The sequence below is a fragment of the Anguilla anguilla genome, chromosome 7, assembly GCF_013347855.1.
Source record: "Anguilla anguilla isolate fAngAng1 chromosome 7, fAngAng1.pri, whole genome shotgun sequence".
Classification (NCBI taxonomy): domain Eukaryota; kingdom Metazoa; phylum Chordata; class Actinopteri; order Anguilliformes; family Anguillidae; genus Anguilla; species Anguilla anguilla.
In genome coordinates, this window is record NC_049207.1 from 12,800,657 (window position 1) to 12,824,313 (window position 23,657).

The 23,657-nt window shown below is 41.2% G+C and overlaps 2 protein-coding genes across 2 annotated transcripts; both read left to right on the top strand.

Moving 5' to 3' along the window:
- Positions 1 to 992: 992 nt before the first annotated feature.
- On the top strand, positions 993 to 7,170 carry ndufa9a (NADH:ubiquinone oxidoreductase subunit A9a). Its single transcript, XM_035424704.1, has 11 exons — positions 993 to 1,105; positions 1,886 to 2,056; positions 2,805 to 2,902; positions 3,208 to 3,299; positions 4,254 to 4,395; positions 4,654 to 4,756; positions 5,388 to 5,458; positions 5,567 to 5,643; positions 6,138 to 6,233; positions 6,437 to 6,503; positions 6,898 to 7,170. Exons 1-11 carry the CDS (start codon positions 1,048 to 1,050, stop codon positions 7,066 to 7,068), a joined length of 1,146 nt encoding a protein of 381 aa, XP_035280595.1. The 5' UTR covers positions 993 to 1,047; the 3' UTR covers positions 7,069 to 7,170.
- A 4,719-nt stretch (positions 7,171 to 11,889) lies between these two features.
- Positions 11,890 to 22,216, top strand: LOC118231322 (probable polypeptide N-acetylgalactosaminyltransferase 8). The gene is made up of 11 exons (XM_035425026.1): positions 11,890 to 12,179; positions 13,666 to 13,909; positions 16,040 to 16,206; positions 16,778 to 16,961; positions 17,097 to 17,294; positions 18,510 to 18,624; positions 18,781 to 18,966; positions 19,133 to 19,270; positions 19,686 to 19,781; positions 21,531 to 21,698; positions 21,968 to 22,216. Exons 1-11 carry the CDS (start codon positions 11,966 to 11,968, stop codon positions 22,100 to 22,102), a joined length of 1,845 nt encoding a protein of 614 aa, XP_035280917.1. The 5' UTR covers positions 11,890 to 11,965; the 3' UTR covers positions 22,103 to 22,216.
- Positions 22,217 to 23,657: the final 1,441 nt, after the last annotated feature.

Here is a 23,657-nt window from a genome sequence, read left to right on the forward strand (position 1 = left end):
TTTGCTTCCGACTATAATTGTGTTCACTACACACGTGAAGTCATTGCCGATTCTTATTGCACTGCAGTCAGCAAGCAGGGCACATGCAGACCTGAGTCTGCGGAAAACACTGAACGTTTAGTACAACGGGTGAGTTTGAGGGGTCTCAATCAACTGCGAGTGTCGCTGGTTCATGATAAAATGCTGTCCTCCCGGCCAGCTGAAACGCTGGCATCCCTGGAAGGTGCTAGAGCCACTTGTGTCCGGCATTGCTGCACAATCCTCACTGGCATGGCCCGGATGCAAAACCTACCTTAAAGTCTTAACATTACATCTTAATCTATAAATGATGTCCTCTTTTTGTGCTCAATAGAAGAACAAGTACACACAGTGTCATTAATGTGAAGCACTATGAGTGCTAACAGATTCCTCTTGTGAAGAAATTTCAGCCTGCTAAACGTGAATGAGTGAGTGAGTGAGCTAGTGAGCTAGTGAGCAAGAGTTAGTTAGTTACAAGCCAAGCCCACGAGGTGCTTTTTATCTAATTATAACCACTCTGTTTGCCTTCTTTGCCCTTTTATACCTCTAGCGGTAGAAAGTGGTTACTACAGAAGCCTATCACCCACTAAAAGGCAATACACAGTTGTAGTTATTTCTGTCCCAACTAAACGAATAGGTCTACCATTACACCCTTAATTTAAATATTAAGTCATTATGCTTGATTAATCAATTCATGCGAACACTCATGTACACTTTCCTCCACTGATTTCTTCTTAAAAACATGAAATATCAGAATTATCATATCAGTACTCACAAATGTATTATAGATTAAATTAACTGTTACATCAAATCAAGCGTTTCCTTCACAGCACATGCATCAAATGCTCACAAACATCTGAGGCAGAATAAAGGGTAATTTGACAATATTTTCGGAATTTTGAAGAGGTTGTCAACCACTGACATTTCAACAAATTGAAGAGAAGACTGTTCGTTGTAGATCAACTCGAGATTTACTTTGGTCTTTTAGGCACTCCTTCGCCACCGTACTTTGTCTATAATTTGTTAAAGATGGCGGCTGTTGCTTTCGTCTGCCGGCGACCTGGCAGTGTCCTTCCCAGGATTTCCAGTAAGTCTGGCCAAAATGTATGATTTTGCGCGGAAAATAAACAAAGATTTTAAAGGATTTGCGGTGGTCATTTTTAGGAAAACCTCATAACTAGGATTTGGGTTCAGCGACCACCTGATATGAGGCCTGATGTTATGACCCTCTCATTGCGGTGACCTGTTGGTGCTACAGCAGGCAAGCACACTAGCGCTAACCCGATATTTGGATAGTTACCGACCACTTTAATTCTTGGTGTTCATTCTTGTGATTTTGTAGTATTGCCGATTACACAGTTTTAGCTATCTGTTTATGATATGCATATTTGCTAATACCCATCACAAACCCTGCGGTTGACTGCTAGCATTTATGTCTAGCGCGTCTCGAAAATAATTGTTATCCATTGCTACAAAATTAGTTAACCTCCGTGTAAACCGGATTTCAGTCGTTAACGTAGATATCTTTACTGTACTGTTTGGAGTTCATGTGGTTGCCAGACTGGGGGAATGTAAGGTCTCATTCCAATACGTATCGTTAGCTAAACAGTTAGATATCCAGTTATCGAGTGCCACTCCATCTGTTCAAGTTTGCCAACCGCTGTTTGAACAAACATCCTTGAAATATTCAATGTTAGCTAATGCTGATCCGATTGTGTGACGAGCTGTATTCATATTATTCATTTTCTTATTTAATTTGGCTGTCACTACGAAGACGATTGGCAGCTATGACATGATCACGTTGGAGTAACGTTAGAAGGCTCATTGTTTTTCATTCAACTTCCTTTGGCTCTCTATGTCCCTGTAGAAGCTGGGTCACCAGCTGTGCTGTCGGCCGTGCCCGCGACAGTCCAGCAGAGGAAGGTCCACCATTCTGTCATCCCCCGCGGCAAAGGGGGTCGCTCGTCCGTTAGTGGGATTTCCGCTACCGTTTTTGGGGCGACCGGCTACCTTGGCCGATATGTAGTCAATCATCTAGGTGAGTTCTTGCGTCTATATACACAGTGGGTGTGCCAAAACTGAATAAGATGCTAAAAGTTTTCTTTACATTGCTCTGGGGTGGCAAATCCAACTGAAACATCTGACCTCAGAAGAGTGAAGCATCCCAAGGTACAAAATTTAATCTGTACACTGCTGGTGCTCAGTGTGGTGGGAGTCCAGCAGGGCAGGTGATAATCTTCCATGGCATAGCCCAGTGAGGGAGGGCCTCTGGTAGGCGGCTATTGCCCATCTGATCACATGATGGCGGCTCTTCTGGTCAGTCAGAGGCTTGCCTGTCTGCTGTAACCAGCTGTGCTATTTGTGTAGTTCTCCAGTGCCGTAACTGCTCAGGTGACCTTTTGGAATGCAAGGTGAAAAAAGCTGCAGCAGATAGCTGTGTACTGGCATGCTTGTGTCTGCCCTCTTCAATTTATGGAGGATGGAACAGGCTGCCAGTACACAACTGTGCATTCCAACCTGAGGAATACAAACAGTGTCTCTCCATTAAAGAAGGTAAGGCCTGTTGTAAATGTAAAATATAAGCTTATGCCTCGCTTTGGTGAGTGATGCTATATGTTTCACCTGATATTGCACAGGTAATTTTACACTTAATGTTTAGTGGTCCTAGCGTTTGGTTGTGCTACAGGCCCACATTCAGACCTTTCAGATGTCAGTTTGGACCGCTGATGTGACACAGCATCTGTAGTGCTGTCCACGTGTGACTGACGAGCGCTTTCACTCGACAGGGCGCATGGGTTCTCAGGTCATTGTTCCTCACCGGTGTGACCAGTATGACATCATGTACCTGAGACCCATGGGAGATCTGGGTCAGATCATCTTCCTGGTAAATAAACAAAAGCATTTTTTTTTTGTAAATGTTGCGCTTTTTTTGAAGCCTTGTGCTGCTCGGAAATCACAGAGAATTTCCTTTTCTTTTTCCTTTACGTTAACCCTGATAAAGGCACAGTGTCAAAATGTCAATTTAATTTTGTTAAATTAATTAAGGAGCAAAGAGAGTGCAAAGTTTTGAACCGTTGGCTTGTGTGACAGGTGAAGTTAGGATACTCTTCCCCTTCCTTTTTTTTTGGGATGTTAGCTGATTTTATTTTGAGAGAGTGGCACTTAATGCCCACCTCTCATGTGTTTCAGGACTGGGATGCCAGAAATCGTGAGACCATCCAGAGAGCGATGGCTCACTCCAACGTGGTCATCAATTTGGTGGGCAGAGAATGGGAGACTAGGTATGGTCTAGACTGGACACTGTAGAAAACATATTACCTGACACTAACATGGCCAAACCTGAACCCTGTAGGTTGAAATAGTGATGTCCAAAATGTGTGTGTGTGTGTGTGTGTTTTTGGTTGTCTGCGAAATGTAGTTATTTCCATTCTTGTGCGCTGAAAAATCTGTTTGAGTGAGATAATATTCCTTCTCCTGTAGTCAGCTGTAGTAGGTTTAAACGTTTCAAGGAAATATTTGCTCATTTTTGTTAAAAGCATATGTTACTAATGTTTATTGTGGTAGTGATCTAACCTGTTTATAGCTTCATTAATAAAATGCATGTTTTTAAAGTTCTATTGTACGCTGATAAAGCAGGGCCGTGCCTATGTTATGCTCTGTGTTTTTGTGTTATTGTCTGCTGAAAATGCTATTCTTTGGTTTTTGGAGTCATTTTTGTCCTTTTAGGATGGCAAAAGTTTGGTTGGTCCAAGTAGTGCAATGTATGATGTTTTGCACCAACAGTGACTTATTTAAATGTGTATATTCAATCCAGTTTGCACCCCGTCAACAAAAATCAGCCAAATGTATCAGGTTACAGAATCAAATTTGTGAGACCATAATATCATACTGAATTTAGAGAGGTTCTTTTAACACTCCACTCCTCACAAAAATGCTGAAAAACCTTTTGTACAGTCATTAGATTTTCTTTGGATACACCAGATGTGTAGATTTGCATGGTAAATCATTCCATAGGTAGGTTTAAAGCTTACCAGTGCATACCATACATTTTACTAGGTTGTCTGTTATTCTTTGGTGGTATATTTTGGAATACACATATGTTTCATTGATAAAAAAAAAAAAAAGTGCATTTGTGTCTGAAACATTTCTGTAGACGGTATACTTATGAAAGTGTGTGCGTGTGAGCCGCGCGCTGGGCGATGGTCAGCTGGGCCTTGTTTTCTTTTCCCACGCAGCAACTACAGCTTTCAGGACATCTACGAGAACATCCCCCGGGAAATCGCCAGAGCAGCCCGGGAGGCGGGCGTCACAAAGTTCATCCACATGTCCCATCTGAACGCAGACATCCGCAGCCCCTCCAGATACCTGAGGAACAAGGTACAGTAGCCTGTCCTTCAGGAAACAGAGCTGCGTCCCTGTCTGTGTGTCTCAGCTCTACCTGCTGTCAACCAATTACTCTGACTCATTATTACCTCTATTAATGTGACTCCACAGGTATTGTGACCTGCATTGCCCTATCTGGACAGGCATGTCACTTGCATTAATTCCAGTATTACTTTGACTATATATTAATGCAGCATCACCTGTTTTATTGAGTGTACAGGTGGCATAATGTGTGTTGTTCTGACTCTGCAGGCAGTAGGGGAGAGAGTAGTGAGAGATGAGTTCCCTGATGCTGTCATCATGAAGCCCGCAGAGATGTTCGGGAGGGAAGACAGATTCTTCAACCACTTTGCAAGTGCGTCAGTCAGTTTGTACTCTCACACTGCGACAATTTACAAATTTCACACGCAAACATTTCGCTTAATCCTTTTGCAAATAGTCACACTTGTACGGCAAACTGCCCGTGTGCATGCTGTCACACCCATCAAGAGGAATTGGCACAGACATTTGGGGGGGGGGGGGGGGTACAGCGGGGTGGTTTGAGGAGGCCTGGCTGTTATTGTCCTGAAACTTTTGACCTTTTGTATTTTAAAGGCTTATGTAAATCCAGACATAAATAAAAAGCATAATTCTGCGGGCTACATGCACCAAAAGGGAGGGGTCAGTTTGTCTAGTTGGAAGTTGGAACAAGTACTGTACTTGACTGAATAATTACTGATGGATCCTCCGGCCCTTTGCCCCCCCCCCCCCCCCTCCCCCCTCTTTTGCCATTGGCGTCATATCAGATGCATATCAGTGACCAATCTTCAATTGCTGGTTTTCATACAACATGCAAGTGATGTAGCCTGTTCTGAAATGTGTGTTTGTAGTGAGTGCAGGTACTGGAGCTCTGAAAAACCCATCCCTCTTTGATTGCTGAACCTCCTTTCCCCCCCCCCTCCCCCCGCCATCTCTCTTTCTCTCCTCTGTCTCTTTCTCACGGGCAGACATGCGCTGGTTTGGGAGAGCCGTGCCCCTGATCGCCCTGGGGAAGGAAACGGTCAAGCAGCCCGTCTACGTGAGTGTGTTTGACCCCCCTCACAACCCCCCCGACGCCGCTTCACACATTTCACAGCTGGTACAGGGACCTGACCCAGAATGGCTGGCTGTGTGTCTCTTCCTGTAGGTGGTGGATGTGTCCAAGGCCATTGTCAACGCCATCAAAGACCCAGAATCCAATGGGAAAACCTATGCTTTAGTAGGGTAAGGCTGGGAGTGAACCAAAGTGTTTGTTCTGTCCTTCATATAAACTGATTTCCAGCTCAGCCAGTGTCTGTCCCCTGCGTCCTCATACCCAGAGAACGCTGTTTGAATGAACATAAAATATGAAAGGGGCTCCTGAAGTGAAGCAGAGATCTGTCTGGTGGGCTGTTCAGTTGGCAGAGGGAACTGTAGTCTGCATAAACGGCAGGGAGTTTGCACTTCGTCCCACCAGGCGTCAGTTATCTCCTCACAATGATGCAGCAGATATGTGTGCTACTAGTTGTTAGCTGCGCTCCTGTAGTTCTGTATGGCCTGTAGCGTGGACAATACATACTTGCCACATTTACATGAGGCCTCGTAATCTGTTATTATGCTGAATTAATACATGTCATTGATGTAAATAGTGCAGTGTTCATATGAATGTTTGCATTTTTGTTCTGAAACCTCTGAGACCTGCTCCCACAATGCATGTCCCCTCTTTCCCCCTCCCACAGGCCTCACAGATACCTCCTGCACGATCTGGTGGAGTACCTGTACGCCGTGGCACACAGGCCTTTCGTGCCCTACCCGGTACCACGCCCTCTGTATCAGTGAGTGTTCAGCAGCGGGGGGAGTGTTTGCACAGCTGCGTTCAGTATCCGCTTCGGCTGTCCGTTCCACCTCCTGTAAAAAACAGTACTTTCTTGAGGAATGAGATATTAATGCTTTGCTTTCTGGTAGAGAACGGTAAGAATGGAACTTCTGTATATTGAAGAATGTTAAACTGCTTTTTCATCCTTTGCCCTTATTGCAGTATGGCTGCAAGGTTTTTTGAACTCAACCCCTTTGAGCCGTGGACTACCCGTGACAAAATAGACCGGGTGAGTGCTTCTCGATGTCAGAGCGTCTGTCTCAGTGTCCAGCTGTCTGGCTCAATGTCTGGCTCCAAACACACTGTCCTGTTAGCCTCAGTGTCTGGCTCCAGACACACTGTCCTGTTAGCCTCAATGTCTGGCTCCAAACACACTGCTCTGTTAGCCTCAATGTCTGGCTGCAAACACACTGCTCTGTTAGCCTCAGTGTCTGGCTCCAAACACACTGTCCTGTTAGCCTCAGTGTCTGGCTCCAGACACACTGTCCTGTTAGCCTCAGTGTCTGGCTCCAGACACACTGTCCTGTTAGCCTCAGTGTCTGGCTCCAAACACACTGTCCTGTTAGCCTTGTTCTGCGCCTGCATGAATTCACCTGACAAATGTGCCACTGTCTCCTCTTTAGCTGCACACCACGGACATGAAGTACCCGGGCCTGCCCGGCCTGGAGGACCTGGGCATCGTGCCCTCGTCCGTGGAGATGAAGGCCATCGAGGTCCTGCGCCGCCACCGCCGCTTCCGCTGGCTGGAGGCCGAACTGGGGGAGACCAAGCCAGCCAAGACCGTGGACATCTGAGCTACCCCTCGCAACGCTGCGCTGTGCACACCCTCCTTCTGCCACTCCCCTGTATATACATTACATGTCAAATCTAATAATAAAAAAAAATCTTCAAACAACTTTTTGTTGTAAAAATTGTATTTGCCTTTACTCTAACCCCTTGAAGCTACCCCATACAATTCCCCCTTTTTCACTTGAATGTACTGCAAATCAATTTGGTGCTTAAGCAAACGAGTGCTCCAGTCTCACCACTCGGAACACCTTTTTCTTCATTTCATTTACATATAGTGTATATAGTATATACTATAGTATAGTGTATACTATAGCCCCTGTATAATCACAATTTTTCTCGCATTTTAGGTGTTCGTTACGCCGCAAGATGAGGATACTTTTTCAAATTTAAAACTGGAAAATGATACTTAATCATATTTCAAAAAAGGAAATTGCGTGTCATTTCTGAAGACAGCGGAGTTGTCTTAGATGCAGTGTGCTCTGTCCTTTCTGTATGGATATTCACTTCAAGTTCTCTTGCGATTGGCAGCTCACCACAGTGACCGCTGATAATAACTTTGCTGCTTTCAGGAAAAAATAATGTCAGCTAAATAAAATACATGTCAAATATCTTGTTATTTGTGGCAGAATGATTGACAGATTTGATTGATGGGGTCATGACCGTCATGATTTTATTTATGATTTCTTAATTCCTACATTTAAATGTCCCTGTACCATGATACTAACACATTGTGCCGGACCAGATCCCTCATTGCAGACATATGGTTGATGCGGTCATAACCCTGATCATAATCATAAATGATAAAGGTCATGACCCCATCAATCATATGTCTGTCAATCATTTTGACCTAAACTGTAGGATGTTTCTGGCATAATATTTAATTGTCCTTTGTGCTGTCCTCAGGACTTGAAGAGCAATGAAATTTGAGTGACAGGCTACATAAAACAATATTGATTTAGGGTTTAAAATACAATGACAAGGCTTTGTCACAGGGAGTCTGGGTGGACTGGGTGGGTCAGTTTTACATATATAATACAAACCTGTCAGTTCCTGTTCTGGGTCTCCAAATATAAGGCTGGGATTTATGTTTGCTTATGGGTGCTCAATTTGTTCATTCATGTTAAAGGTACAGTATAGACACAAGTGTATTTCATTGAATGTTGAAAATATAACCTTAAATTACCCAATCAATTATTTTGCACCTGATACAGTTTCAAGTGGCAGTACATCCAGCCTTGCTACTTACATTGTATATTCATTTTAGGAACCATTGAAAGCATCTTCATTAATGGCACATTTTTTTCATGGACATTTGTTCCATTATAAAATTTGTATAACTGGGGTACTCAATTTGAGGGCACGTCGATCTATTCTTTTGATCCTCCTTAACAACGTTACCCATGCCTACCATCTGTGTATTTGCATATTTTCTTACAAATAAAGGCTTGGCCAACAGACTCTATGTGCAGACATTAAATCTGGTAGATCCAGACACGACATAAATGTACAGATAGATTATGTGTCAAAAATATTCATAGTGAACTAGGCGCAATTTACGTCACTGCTCGTTGTTGCTCTCCATTACCTTTCCCGTCTGGTGTGCACAGCTGAACGCGATATCCTGGTGTTCAGAAGTCTTTGTCCTGCCTACTATCAAAAATGACTTTTTTTCTCTGTGGCATATATGCACAAAAAAAGTATTAGTGCGTAGAGCCCTCCGAAATCTTAAGAATTTCATGCATTTTACATGCTAAATGTAGCTACTTAGAGTGGGAGTGTGCTAGCCCAAAGGAGTTATAAGCACACTGCAATAATCCGGCTTTTATATATCGCAGTATTGAGAAGCATTATGTGGCAATAATGTGAGCAGATCAGATGAAATATGTATTCAGGATAAGGTTTATGACGCAATATAGCAGAACTGGTGGCATATCATGATTGTTAGGCACGTGTTACTAGGTGCGATGCAAAGCAGCAAACCCCCTAACCATGCCAATATTTACAATATACCATGTGTTTGAGTGTCATCTCGCTTTTATAAAGTTGTGTCTCTATATCTTAAAATGATTCACCAAAGAAGGGCAACAACTTTAAAAGCAATGTTTTTAATGAATTGTGCAGTATGTCCTTCTGCTGAATAAATTTGGTTTAATTAATTCCGTTTTCCGGAACTTTGCTCTTAATGTTTGTACAGGCGAATGTAGCCATACATATACAGTATTGTTTGCACTTGCAAAATTTGTTGCGTGGTATAATATTAAAATGATGTGCAATGGCTAGAATGTAAACAATGGACCGGATCTATCCATTTCATAAACATAATTTGCAGACTGGGCTTGCTTCATCCCTTCCCTAGTATTTAATAATCCGTACACAGATACTAGGGAATACTGGGCCCTTCGGTGTATGCTGGTTTTCATTTTGAACCCAACTGCAGTCCCAGAATTATAACAAGCTGTTTATGAGCAGCTATATTTCTTAGATGTTTTTTATGTTCAGAGGGATTATTTACCGTTTTAAGGTATATTACATTAGAAATATGCGTGCCATGAAATGTTCACATTGTGCTTATTGAGCTATGTTGCTAGCAATTACATTAAAAAAACATCAAATGAAAAGTACTTGGTCACAAATCCTTTTCATTTGAAAACTGCCTGAAGTCTACGAACGATAGATATGACCAGACGCTGGATACCTTCCCTTGTGATGCTCTGCCAGGCCTGTATTGCAGCTGTCTTAAGTTCCTGTTGGTTTCTGGGGTGTTTTGCCTTCAGCGAGTGAAATGCATGTTCATTTCACTCGCTCTGAGGCAGTTCCCATGGCAGCCCTACAGGCCCAAGCCATTGCACTACCTTCAACATGTTTCACAAACGATGGGTGGGAGTTCTTTGCATCATGAGCAGTTCCTTTCTTTCTCCACACTTCCCTCTTGCTATCACTTTGGCTCAGGTTATTTTGGCTCATCTGTCCATATGACAAAAAACGCTACATTTTGGTGTACTTTTTTTTTTTTAGCAAACTCCAACCTGACCATTCTGTTCTTGAAGCTTACCAGTGGTTTGCATCTCACAGTGAACCCTCTGTGGTTATGCTGGAGTCTTCTCTTCTCTTCATAGTAGTGATTGACACATCTCCATCTACATGCTGGGGAGTGTTCTTGGTCTGTTGGACAGTTCAAAAGGGGATTTTCTTCACAATTGAAAGTATCCCTTGGTCATCCACTACGGTGGTCTTCTGTGGTCTCCTGGGTTGTTTACTATTGCTGAGCTCAACAATGTGTTCTTGCTTCCTAACAATGTATCAAACTGTTGAATTTGAAACACTCCATGTTTTGGCTATTTATTCTGGTTTTTAATTCTCAGGATGGGCTCTTTTACCGGCTTTGGCACTCATTTGGTCATTTTGACAGACAACAGCAACAGACCCTAGACTTCAACTCTAGAACTTGTGTTAGCTTTTTTGTGCGTGAACTAATGATACAAAAACACACAACTGGCCAAGAAACACCTGAGCAGCCAGTTGCCCAATTTCCTTTTTCTTCCCTAAAATGGACAAACTGTGTATTATTACTATGCAGTTCCTACATGGATCACCCAATATGGATGTAAATACCGTCAAATGAAATTTGACAGTTGGTACTTCAACCTGATAATCATCGTTTTATTTCAAATCCAATATGAGTTCAGAGCCAAAACAAAAATTGTGCCACAGTCCCAACACTCTCGCATTTAACCGTATCATATGTAATGATGTGATGAAATGTGAATAAAAAAGAACTACTGAGTGGTGTGATCAGCATTCTCAGTGGAGTGGTGTGTTTCACAGTTAAACAGAATCCTAGCCGTGCAAATGTTGACTGTGGGTGGCCGCTCCATTGAACAGTGCACAATTGGCCCTAGCATCAGCCAGGGAGGGAGGGTTTCATAATGTAGGTGCCTACATTCTCCCTGTGCCATTTGTACGAAGAAGTCGAGGTAGAGAACTTAGCAGAAGTTAGGTAGTTGGATAAATTCCAAAGTGGGTGGAAAAAGAAAGAATGGGGCATCCTTGGGTTTCCAAAATATTAGCTTTTCCCCATGACATGCCACACGGGCCTACTGTCCTCAGGCAGGGTTTTCACGTGTCCTGGAAAACCTGGAATTAAAAAAATAATAATTTTCCAGATATGGAGTCATGGAAAATGTGAAAACCTGAAAAATATTTTGAGTTTAACGTCATCGGCTAAAGCCACAGGTGCCCCGGTGCCCCCCCATCAATGATTGCACTCATCCCTCACTACCCCCCACCCTAGTCTGCAATCGCAATTTCCCCCTCTATATATTACAGATGTTTGTCACATAAAATGCCCTGGAAATGTTCTGGAAAATAATGTCTTGAAAACACCTTCAATTGACACTAGCTCTCTCCTGTTGTACTGTGTGGACTGTGGGGACTTACAATTTATGTATGATTTGCATTCCTGTCTTTGATATGTTACTGGGGCTCATGTGACTTGATGCTAATGGACTTGAGAACAATACTTTAATTGCAAATAATAATTCGAAACATTTTGAGGTAGAATTTCATCTGACTAGAATGTGAAAATCCACAACCAGCAATATTGTTTCAAACCGTTATTCTACGAACAGTTTGCCTGACAAAAACGGCAAGATAATATGGAAAGGAAACATCACAGTGGGCATTTAAAACGGTAAGGCTGGTAATGATAAGGGTGAAGCCTGCAATCTCGCAATCAGAATCATATGACCTGGAAAAAGACCTGCCCACATGAGTGCTTTTATTATCGTATTATAAAAGCAATCAAACAAACCCAATATTGACAGGTATGCCTCCAGGCTCTGGCATTGGGGGAGCCTCAGAGTCTGTACACTGTAAAGTTCTCATACGGACAAAGACACACACATGGGCACACACAGAAAGATGATACGGTCTGGCTTTCTCCGTGGGGCTGTCACTCTGCTGGCAGCCACCACAGCGGTGTTCTACGTACTGTCTATGAAGAGAGAGACGTGCTCCTCTGGAGAAGGTCTGCGGCGCGCCTATCCGAACGGCACCGCATGGAATCAGGAGGCACTGAGGAGGCTGGGACAGATGGAGACCCAGATCAACAATCTGGGTGAGTTCCCCATGTGTAGCTCCTCGGGGCCCTGAAGTTGCCTGCCCCAATGCATTCCACATCCTGATGCAGTCGGGCATTTTAAATTCAGAAGTACATGCCAGCACTGGTCACATGATTGTCAAAGAAATTAGAATTAGAAATGAGAAAAAACATTGGTGACTAGCAGATCCAATTCATTTTAGTATTCTGAATATTTGTTTTTACATTATTATTATTATGATTATTATGATTATTATTATTATGATTAGAGGTAGTAGTAGGCGGTAATTACTGGAGGTAGTAGTAGCAGGTAGTAGTAGCAGCAGTTGTAATTGCAGTAGTTGGACTGCCAAAAAGTTGGATTAGAGTAGTTAAAGAAGAAATGTAATTTCATAGCCTAACAAAAAATAAATACAGTATACTGGTATAATGTGCCAGTAATTCTGTAGTTAAATAGGGATATATGCTGGCTATTCATGCAACAGTGGTTATTTATATGTCTAGAGGACTTAAACGAACAAGGAGTGGGCTATGATGTGGGTGACAGAGGAGGCTGTACCTCACTATGTCCCAACTATGTAACCGCAGTGCTCTCTTCACAACTTCCTAAGGCAATGTCAAACCAGATAACCCGCTACCCAGCAATCAAATGGTCAGTGGTAAACAAATGAAGTGGAATGATAAGCTAAACGCTAATTAATTTGACACAAAAATTAACTGAATCATGTCAGCACATTTGTTTTCATAAATGGCTCATGGTCAGAACAGTAAAAATGAGACAGCTGAGTTGAAGGGAAGACTCGGAGCACAAATGTGCACGTACAGTAGGTACCCGAGACTCAGAACCTAACAGACTATTGAGGACGACAAACAAACATGTCTCGGGCATACTGCCAGGTGCTATTTCCTTGTAAAGGGCAATTTGTTGCCATGTACATAAAATTAATACTAAGTGCGTATTAAGGGCAGTGCTACGCTTACCTTCCGTTGTCATCTTGCCACTGCAGAAGAACTACAGAATAATTAATTACAGGATCAGACAATAAAGTAACATTACTTTTGAAATACTTTACGGCATCCCCTCATATATTTTAAGTGTTCTCTTGGACTGTGTCTTTTCACCAACATGCCATAAATCACATTTCCAGATACTATTTATGCCTTATCTTTTAATGAAAGTACCTTGCATGGGCTCCTCGACAATGGAAAAACAAAACAGTTGTTTTTCCAGGGCAAAAGAGTCACCATTCATTTCAGTGGTGCTTTTTTCTTATCAATCTGCGGTGAAAAGATGCCAGTCTTAAAGATACTGTCCAATAGAATTTTATTCTTTCATATAACGGCCATCAGATCAAAACCACTTGCAGCGTATTCATTTAAAACATCTTGGTGAATGACCAGAGTAATATTTTTAAATTACAATTAAAAATTAAAATAAAATAAGCTGTATTTCTTAATTGGGCATCTAAAGATTAATTGTGCATTTGTGTTGTTTTCCTCACAGTGAAATCTATTCAAATAATGGATCATGAAAAGAGCCAAAATAAGGAGGAGTCAGCAGTGCAGTTGGAGAAGAAGGTGGTGAAGAAACTGTATCCAAATTCAGCCCTCTTCACAAAGTGGGGGGAGGAGCTCTCGGAGGAGGAGCAGAAGGAGGCAGAAGAGCTGTATCAGAAATATGGGTACAACGCCTTCCTGAGTAACAAGCTGCCCCTGAATAGGCAGATCCCAGACACCAGACATAAGAGGTAAAGATCACCAAAAAATCACCGAAAATTAAGCTGCCCACAAAATTAATTTATGGTAAATGCATTCATGTGCTACACTACACATGCCGACCATATGTATCCAGTTTATTTGCCAGAATATCGTTTAGTTACATCCCAGTGAGCAAATGCCGGAATCTAGAGTGGACGCTAGAGTGGTTCTCAAACTCAGGGACCCCTGTGTATGCTGATCTGTGTTACAGCCAAACTTCTTGCTCAGTTTGTTGAACATATTTCCATTGTATTTGAATACATCATTATCTGAAATGGTCTGGTTCGCTTTAGTGGCCAGGTATCCACACTTTCAATAGGAGCCTATTGATTCAGCTCAGATGTTTCCACTTCACGATAATAGCACTTACAGTTGACTGGAAGAAGTTGGCAGAAATTTGAGGGACTGACTTGTTCGAAAGGTGGCGTGCTATGATAGTGCCACGCTGAAAAGTCACTGAACTCTTCAGTTTGACCCCTTCCACTGCCAATGTCTGTCTATGGAAATCGCATGGTTGAATGCCTGATTTTACGCACCTGTTTGCAATGGGTGTGGCTGAACCCGAAGCCACAAATTAAAAGGGGTGTCCACATACTTTTGGCCATGTAGTGTAGCCCACATCTTACCAGCATATATATATATATATATATATATATATATCTTGGCTGCATTCTAGTTGGCTAGAAAACTTTTCAACCAAAGCCAGATTTTCTCCTGAATGCCTAGACTGTGGTTCACTGACTTTTCCACACAAATATGTTCACTGCAGGATCAGGTACATCCTGGTTCAGTCTCTTGAGTAAATATGAACTAGCCCAGCCCTATTGTCTTATTGAACTCCTCCTATATTTACAGCATGTGCAATGGTGCCAAACCCAGATAATGAAAGATGGTTATGCTTTTTTATTACTTACAATTGTGGCATCATTACAAACTATAGTTTCAGCAGGCTTATACTTTTTAAATGAAATTAGAATTTCACCATTCAGTTAGTTTAATGTTGATGTAAATGTTAATGGTCATCAACTGTAGAGGTCTTCCTTGGCTTTCCAAGCCCTTTGCGATTACTGAACTCACCAGTGCTCTCTTTCATGGTGTTTTCCTAATGGTTGATTTTAGTAAGCCTAAGGTTTGGCCTATGTCTCTGACTGTGACCTAGAATTATACAGCCATTTCAGAAGTGAAATTGCAGAAAAAGTAATAAATAAAACGGTGCTTGCTATCTTGGCCGTTAAGTTTTAAATTGAGACGTTTTGGCACGTATAGCATTTTGAGAGTACATATATCATAAAATGTCGCATCCCATAAAAATATTTATGAGTAAATGCGTACAGTAATTAGTTTTACTGTACAAATACCACTAAATATTGGTTCTTATTGTCGAGGAAAAAAGATAACCACAGCCTAAAAATCGCACAATGACAGTGGCTCATTTTTTGCATCGTATTAAAGCAAACAACGTTTGTTTTCTGGCAAGTTATACATTTATAGGATGCTATTTGATTATACTGTAGCAATAAAAAAATCGCAAAACAGGTTTGACCTCCATACAATGTCCTGTAGCATGTCTATGCACACATAAAGCATTAGCACAGCACTCGCACGCATACTTACGTATACAGTACATACAGTGTATAGGCCTACAATGCGGGTATAGCACTTCCGTCTGGGTCAAAATGTGTGTTTACGCGTGTGTGTGCGTGTGTGTGTGGAGAGTGGCTGTGTTGTTATTTAAATGAAATTTAGTTTTAGTTTCTTTAGCTGTAATGGTGGGTTTGTTTTAGTTAGTGGATGAACACATTAACTAACGTAAGTAGACTACACATTATGGACTTATTTATCCATATTTTACACATACAACACAATTAAACAATTATTGTCGATTGGGGTGTGATTTTAGTATTTTCACGAAATCTGAAATGGTGAAAATTATGACTATTTCAAGTTTTCAAATGCAAGTTTTCAAATGCTTTTTCAAGTTTGCATTTTCAGGTGTTTGTTAACTGAGCCCATATGGTCCAGAGGAGTGTTTGGCATGGTCCTAACATGCCCAATTTAGTGAGTAGCAGAAAGAAAATAATAATATTATCATTTTCCTTTAAACACCCCCACACCCACAGATGCTTGGAGAAAAAATACCCAAAGGACCTCCCCACTATCAGTGTGGTGCTGATCTACCTGGATGAAGCCCTGTCCATCATCAAAAGAGCCATCCGCAGTATCATAGACAAGACACCTGCTCACCTGCTCAAGGAGATTATACTGGTAGATGATCACAGTTCTAATGGTAAGATGCTAAATGTAAAGCCAAAACTACTAATACTACTACTACTAGAACTACTATTGTTGTTGTTGTTGTTGTTGTTGTTATACAATTCACATAATACTTCAGCTCATCTGGGTTGGGAGTTGTTGTGTATGAAAACTATAAAACACAGGCTGCCATGAGTAACTTGCTCGGTAAAAGCGTTGCAGGATTACACCATTGGCTTTGCGTTGCCCGAAGGATATGGGAGGAATTTAGTCGGCAGAGATAGCAGCGTTTAGTTGCTCGAGCGACCCCTGCTAAATTGTCTGGATTCCTGTGGTCAAAGTATGATTTGGTCTCCTCTACCTCTGCATGGCTTGTGGCTGTGATGTGGCAGTATTGACACCATGTCACAGAATTATGAATCACAAGATAGAAATACTTCTCATGAAACTGGACTCAATCATCAATCATATTTTCATCAAAACATATGTATAAAAAACTGAAACCTTATAGTTTTCCCCCAGTTGTTCTGGCCCTTAACATGATTTTTCATTACTGAATACACTGGCTGTTCAGCTGATAAAGAGGTCAAATTTATCCACTGCAGAGGATCTGAAGGACAAGCTGGATGCCTACATCAGCCTCATCCATGAGGAGCGGCCAGACCTGGTGAAGAGGGTGAACCACAAGGAGCAGATGGGACTGACGCAGGCCCGCATCTCAGGGTGGAAGGCTGCAACAGGGGATGTGGTGGCCATCTTAGATGCTCATATTGAGGTCCATGTGGAATGGTAGGTTCAGACACAGCTGGTCCAGGCTTTCACAAGTCATGGCTAAGACAGGTAAAATTTAAAACAAATTTAAACAGTATTTATGAGCCTTATGTATATTTGAATAGCCATTGCTTTCTGAATGTGTACCCGTAGGGCAGAGCCACTCCTGGCACGAATTAAGGAAGACCGGACTGTGGTGCTGTCCCCTGTGTTTGACAGGGTGAATTATGACGACCTGAATGTTATACGATATATGCCAGCAGCGGATGCTTTTGACTGGGCTCTGTGGTGCATGTATGAGTCCTTCAGACCTGAGTGGTACAAGCTCAATGATGAGTCACAACCAGGGAAGTAAGTAACCAGTACATTAACATGACCATACACACATGCAGATGCCACACAGCTGTATTTATATATCTGTTTCACCAAATAACCCTGATGCCATAACCATGACTGGTGAGCCATTTTCTCATATTGTTCATTTGAAAAACGCGTAAATTAAATGACAAAACTGAAATTCTACTCATAGGAGCTAATAGAAAGGCAAAAGACTTAGCAATTTTGGACATCTAGCTACTGAAGTCAAATCTGAAGTGAGAAATGTTATGTATACAAGTGTTATACTTGACTCAGAATTAAGTTTCAAGCCTCAGGCTATGTAATCAAGACAATCATTTTCCATTTGAGAAATATTGCATGCCAGACCATTCTTCTCTCTGAAAGATGTTAAGAAGCTGACACATGCAATTGTTTTTAGTTGTCTTGATTATTGTAATGCGCTCTCAATGGGACAGTACTTGTCATGGCAAATGTCACAAGGGGATGCTAAGGCAGGTGGACCCCAATGAAGAAGAATTAGGTGTATTAGAACCCAGTTAGGTGAAAGCTGTACAAAAGGCTGGCAAACAGTGCTACAGAAAACACGAAGACCAATCAGAGACTAAAGGTGAACCTTAAATACACAGCAAGGCCATTGGTGACATTAACCTAATGAACAGACACGTGCACATCAAGATGAAACAATAATGAGGACTAAATAAGGGAAAGACAAGACGGGAAATACGAGAGACATGGAGCAAGCGACCTCTGGTGGCGAGAAGGCGGAACTGTGACCGCAAAGGCTTGGAATGCACCATCAATCTGTCAGGCAACTATTGTTTTAAAAAGAAACTCAAGACTTTTAAAATCTTGCCTTCAACTAGCTTTTATTCATTTTTTTGTCTTTGGTTTTACTGTTTTAATGACACATGCTTTTATTTTAATGTTTCTAACTTTGTTTTTATATTATTTTATAATATTTTATTTTGTCATTTTATGCTCAGTGTTATTTCATGTTTCATGATTTAGAACATTTTATGTTCTCAAGGAATTGTGCTTTAAATATATGGTCATATATTTCTGACATTTAAGGCTATTTCAATTTTACTTCCATATGTTGACTGTAGGTAAGGTATGTACTGTGTATTACTCAGTTGACGTGTTGAAAGATGCAACGCTATTTATCTAAAAAAAGAAAAAAGAATACAGATACTGACGTACCACTGCCATCTCTCTCCTCTTTGCTAGGAGTCCCTCCGTCATGGGTATTCTAGTGGTTGACAGACTTTTCTTTGGGGAAATTGGAGTGCTGGACGGTGGGATGAAAATCTATGGCGGAGAAAATGTAGAGCTGGGAATTCGAGTAAGTGAAGCTTTTGCCATTTACACAGTTTATGTTTAATGCTACTGAGATCACATGAATATTTGCAATGTGCATGGGTTATAATTTGTGGGAGACGAGTACTGTGCCAGTCAGAGAAAACCTTCTGAGCTCTACCTTGTCTGGGCCCTGCCCCAGGTGTGGCTGTGTGGGGGCAGCGTAGAGGTAGTGCCATGCTCCAAGATTGCCCACATTGAGAGGGCCCACAAACCCTACCTGCCCGACTATAGCGTCACCATGAAGAGGAATGCCCTCAGGGTGGCTGAGGTCTGGATGGATGAGTACAAGGACAATGTCAAAATCGCCTGGAACCTTCCATTAAAGGTGAGCCTCGAATGCCATGACAACTGTCCTGCTGGATTGAAACTGTTCACATTCCCAAGTGTGTAGCACTCGACATCAGCATCCTATCAGTCATCAGTCATTTTCATCTGACTTTCAAAAATATATTTCCTTTACCTCAGTTTTCTGTTACCCTGTTTCCCATCAGGATCATGGGATTGACATTGGGGATGTGTCAGAGAGAAAGAAACTCAGAGAGAGGCTGAAGTGTAAACCCTTCAAGTGGTACCTGGAAAATGTTTATCCACTGCTGGACCCCTGGAATGGCCTAGTGGGCTATGGTGCTGTGAGTAAATTATAGTGTTTACTGTATCCTTGAAATACACACTTTTTTCCCTTGAAAGTACCTTCAGTATGAAATGGAGAGATACATGTTTTTAGGAGAGCATATGTTTAGGACAGCAGTTTCAGCAGGCATTCTTTTGTTTGAATCTTTTTCCACCACTATGCAAGACTAGATATCCCACAATTCCAGTGTGGCAAACCTTGGGCTCAGCCTCAAGAGGATTCTGCCTTGAATTTGTCAAGATGGATCAGTTATTCCTTATATATGCTAATAAAAATTTGTTTGGACAGCCAGCTTCTCGGTGGCACAGGGATTGGAAAGCACTGTAAATCATTCCCCCAAGTAATTACATTTTAAATGAAAATTTTAAACTTTAAAAATGAATTATTTCCACTCTTGTCTTTAAACCAAACAGCTGATTAATGAGCTTAAGAAGGACCTCTGTATTGACCAAGGACCTGTTCCTGGAAACAAACCCATTCTCTATGGGTGTCACTTCTTTATTCCTCAGGTTTGTACAATTCCCCTATGTGTAACATCATGCAAATATACGTAATTTCTTTTTTCTCAATTTACCTCCACAATTTTAGGTTTGTAATCAAACACTTCACATGTGGTTACAAATGCAGATTCTCAGCTTTTATTAGAGGGTGTTTTTTTTTACATTTTAATTTCACCATGTAGAAATTACAGCATTTCTTTTACATTGCCCCGTCCCCAATAATGTTTGGGACAAATGGCTTCACAGGTGTTTCTGAACAGTCAGGTGTGTTCAGTTGCTTCCTTAACGCAGGTATAAGACAGCACTCAGCACAGTCTTGATTGTAGGCTTTTGATTGCCTTTGGAGTCTGTCATTGGCAGTCAACATGAGGACCAGGCTGTGCCAATGAAAGTCAAACCTTTGGCTTACCAAAAATCAACCGTTTACTAGGCCTACATCTTTCAGAAGAAAGAGAGCATTGGTGTGCTCAGTAATTGCAAAGGGCCTGGTAGACAAAGGAAGACCTCGACAGTTGATGACAGAAGAATTCTGACCTTAATGAAGAAAAAACCCCAAACTCCTGTTCAACAGATCAGAAGCACTCTTCAGGAACCAGACGTGTATGTGTTAATGACTACTGTCAACTGAGGAGTTCATGAGCAGAACTAAAGAAGCTACACGGGAAGGGACAAGCCACTAGTTAACCGCAAAAACAGGAGGGCCAGGTTACCGTTTGCTAAGAAGTACGAAAAAGAGCCTGTTGAGTCCTGGAAAAAGGTCCTGTGAACAGACGAGACCAAGATTTATTTGTATCAGAATGATGGCAAGTGCAAAGTGTGGAAGCCAAAAGCAACTATCCAAACCCTGTCAGATATCTAGTGTTTAGATTATGGCCTTAGAAAGAGAAACAGCTAATTCAATATAATATATTGTCTCTTAGAATGCGGCCTATCAAATTGTGATTGGGGCAATTTAAGTTCTGGTGATAGCTTAATCTAGGCAAGCAATCTATGGGTCCCAGAGTTTATTGCTTAAGTTCATAAGCAACTTAAGCAATAAACTCTGGGACCCCTTCCACACCTTAACTTGACATCACCCAATCAGGGTAAACATCTTAAAGCCATGCTGAGTAAGGTATTTGAGATGGCTACAGGAAACGTTTTGTGGTTTTGCAGTTGGTTTTGGAGCCCTGAAGAAGAGTTTTTCTCTGAAATGTACATAAACATTTTATCTGCTCAAGTTCAAGCAAATTTCTCCGAACTCATTGGATGGGGCTTCATCCTACAGCAAGACAACAATCCCAAACATACTGCTAAAGCAACAAAGGAATTTTTCAAACCTAAAAATGGAAAAATCATGTCAGTCACCTAATCCGAATCCAATTGATTCATATGCTGAAAGAAAACTTAAGGCGACTAGCTCCAAAAATAAGCAGGAGCTGAAGATGGCTGCAGTACAGGCCTGGCGGGGTATCACCAGAGAAGACACTCAGCACCTGGTGATGTCTATAAGTCACAGACTTCAAGCATTCATTGCATGCAAAGTATATGCAACAAAGTACTAAACCTGACTACTTTCATTTAAATAGCATTAATATATCCCAACATCATGGTGTCCTCAACTGGGGGGCTATGTAGCCTATAAAAATACTGTAATTTCTACACCATAAAACAAAAATGTATTAAAATACCCTTTAATAAAAGCTGTTAAACATTATGGTGGGCATCACAGTTTTAAGCTTCAGAAGTAAAGTAAGGTAATGTGTTCTTTTCATGTAGCACTGCCACTACCTCACAAGTGGACAGATTTACATTGGGGGCATAAAATCTCACACATACAATAGAAATCGATGCCTGGTGGATACTGGCACAGAAAGTACTCCATCACTCTATGACTGTAAAGTGGCCAAGGAAAAAGGATTCCACATGTACTGGGACTTCAAACAGGTGATTATGCCGGTTATCTCAATAACAATTTGGATTATTTATTCATTGTGACTCATGCAATCATATATATTGTACATTTGAAGTTGTAGCCTACATATTAGTTTGATAATATAATGCATATCAAGATGACTCCTGGTACCAATGCATATGCATTGGCTTGACCGAAACAGTCATGTCAGTCAAATGTTTGACTTAATGCACTGTTCATACAGTTTCCTCGTGGAAAGTTCCTCTGTGTATTAAGACAATATTATTGGAATCTTTTACAGGGACAGGAAATAAGGAACAGAGAAACAAATAAATGTCTTGAGATTGCTGTGGGAAAAGATACCTACTATCATCTTGTCATTCAAGAGTGTAGTGGCCAACACTGGACAATACAGCATGCTATTAAGGAATTCTGAAGAATTCTGTTTGACATACCTGGCAAGGATGAAACAAACCAAAAGACGCCCATTTAAGCCTAAGGGAGTCAACCTCACCACATCCTCAGAAGTGAAGTGGCAGCATTATAAATGTAATTTTAATCAAGGCAGTAGAACATTGGCTTCAAACCAGTCCAATGGCTCTGGTGCACAGCCCCTTACACTGAGAAATATTGTTCATGCTTTCAGGCCCATAGCATTGACTTGTCACTAATGAAAGTAATACCTGCAGTACAGGGACCAGAGGACAATTAAGGTTTCGATAGACTTTAGTGATCAATGAACTGTGACAAGAGACACAAATAAATAAATATGTCAGAGACCACCCTTTTTTATTTACTTTCCAGGTTTAAAAAAAAAAGCCATTAAGTGCAAGTTAAATTTATTTTCAATGTTAGCCAATAATAGAGAAAATAAATATTTCATACAAAATTACACAAAAACCCCCACAACTATGTACAATATCAAATCTTTCAGTATTTACTGCCTTTATTACAGTTTCTATTCTTTTTGGGAGACTTGCTTTTTAAAAGAAATCTGCAGGAATTTTTTCCCATGCTTCTTGTAAAAGTTCAGTCTTAGAAGTTGGACGCATTTTATGCTTTTTCTCAATCCAAGTAATCGCAAACACATTCAATGATTTCAATGAGGTCTGGACTCTGGGGTGACCAGTCCATTGTTCTGAGAAGACCAGCAGCTTGATTTTTTAGCAGCGTGCTTGGGGTCATCATCTTGCGGTGGAACAAATTTGCTCCCAATCAAACACTGTCTAGAATTGCACAAAATGTTAAGATTTCTTTGTATTATCAGCATTCATGATGCCTTCAATTGAAACCAAATCACCAACTTCAGATGTTGTTATATAACCCAAAAATTGCACTGATCCTCCACCCTGTTTAGAGTCTTTCATTGCTTTGGCAGTGTGCATGCTGCCTTCTCTGACTTCAGAAAATCTCACATTTAGACTAACCAATCCTTGAGACCTTGCTCCAGAACTCAAGTGTCCAGTTCCATTGTACTATAAGCTATTTTTCTTCTTTTTTGTTTATATCCTTCTCTCAGTAGTGGCTTTTTACAGCTATATGTCCTTTCAGACCCTTAGCATTGAGTTGTCTTCTCACAGTGGAAGGAGTGGCAGAAACACCTGTGCATTTCTTCAGAACTGAAGCAAGATAAAAAATAAAATTTTAATCTATTTTATTTCTCAAAGATAAAATCTTAAGTAATGTCTTTGGGATGGTAATAGTTTCAGTGGTCTACCAGTTCTTGCGTGGTTATTAGGAGTCCCATTTTCTCTGTATCTTGCAATAATTTGTTTTTCAAATCCATTTCTGGAAACTCACTTTTTTTCCTCTGACTCTACCTTCCTTATGCAGTTAAATTATCTTATATCAAACCTCATCAGAAATATCTCCTTTAGCCATTTTAGACGCACAACAAAGAAATCTGCAAGGCAGCTAAGGTATGTTTGTGTTGTTGTTTGTCTGAATGGTGGAGTCATTTTGAAGGCAAAGGGTTCTAACGTAACATCATT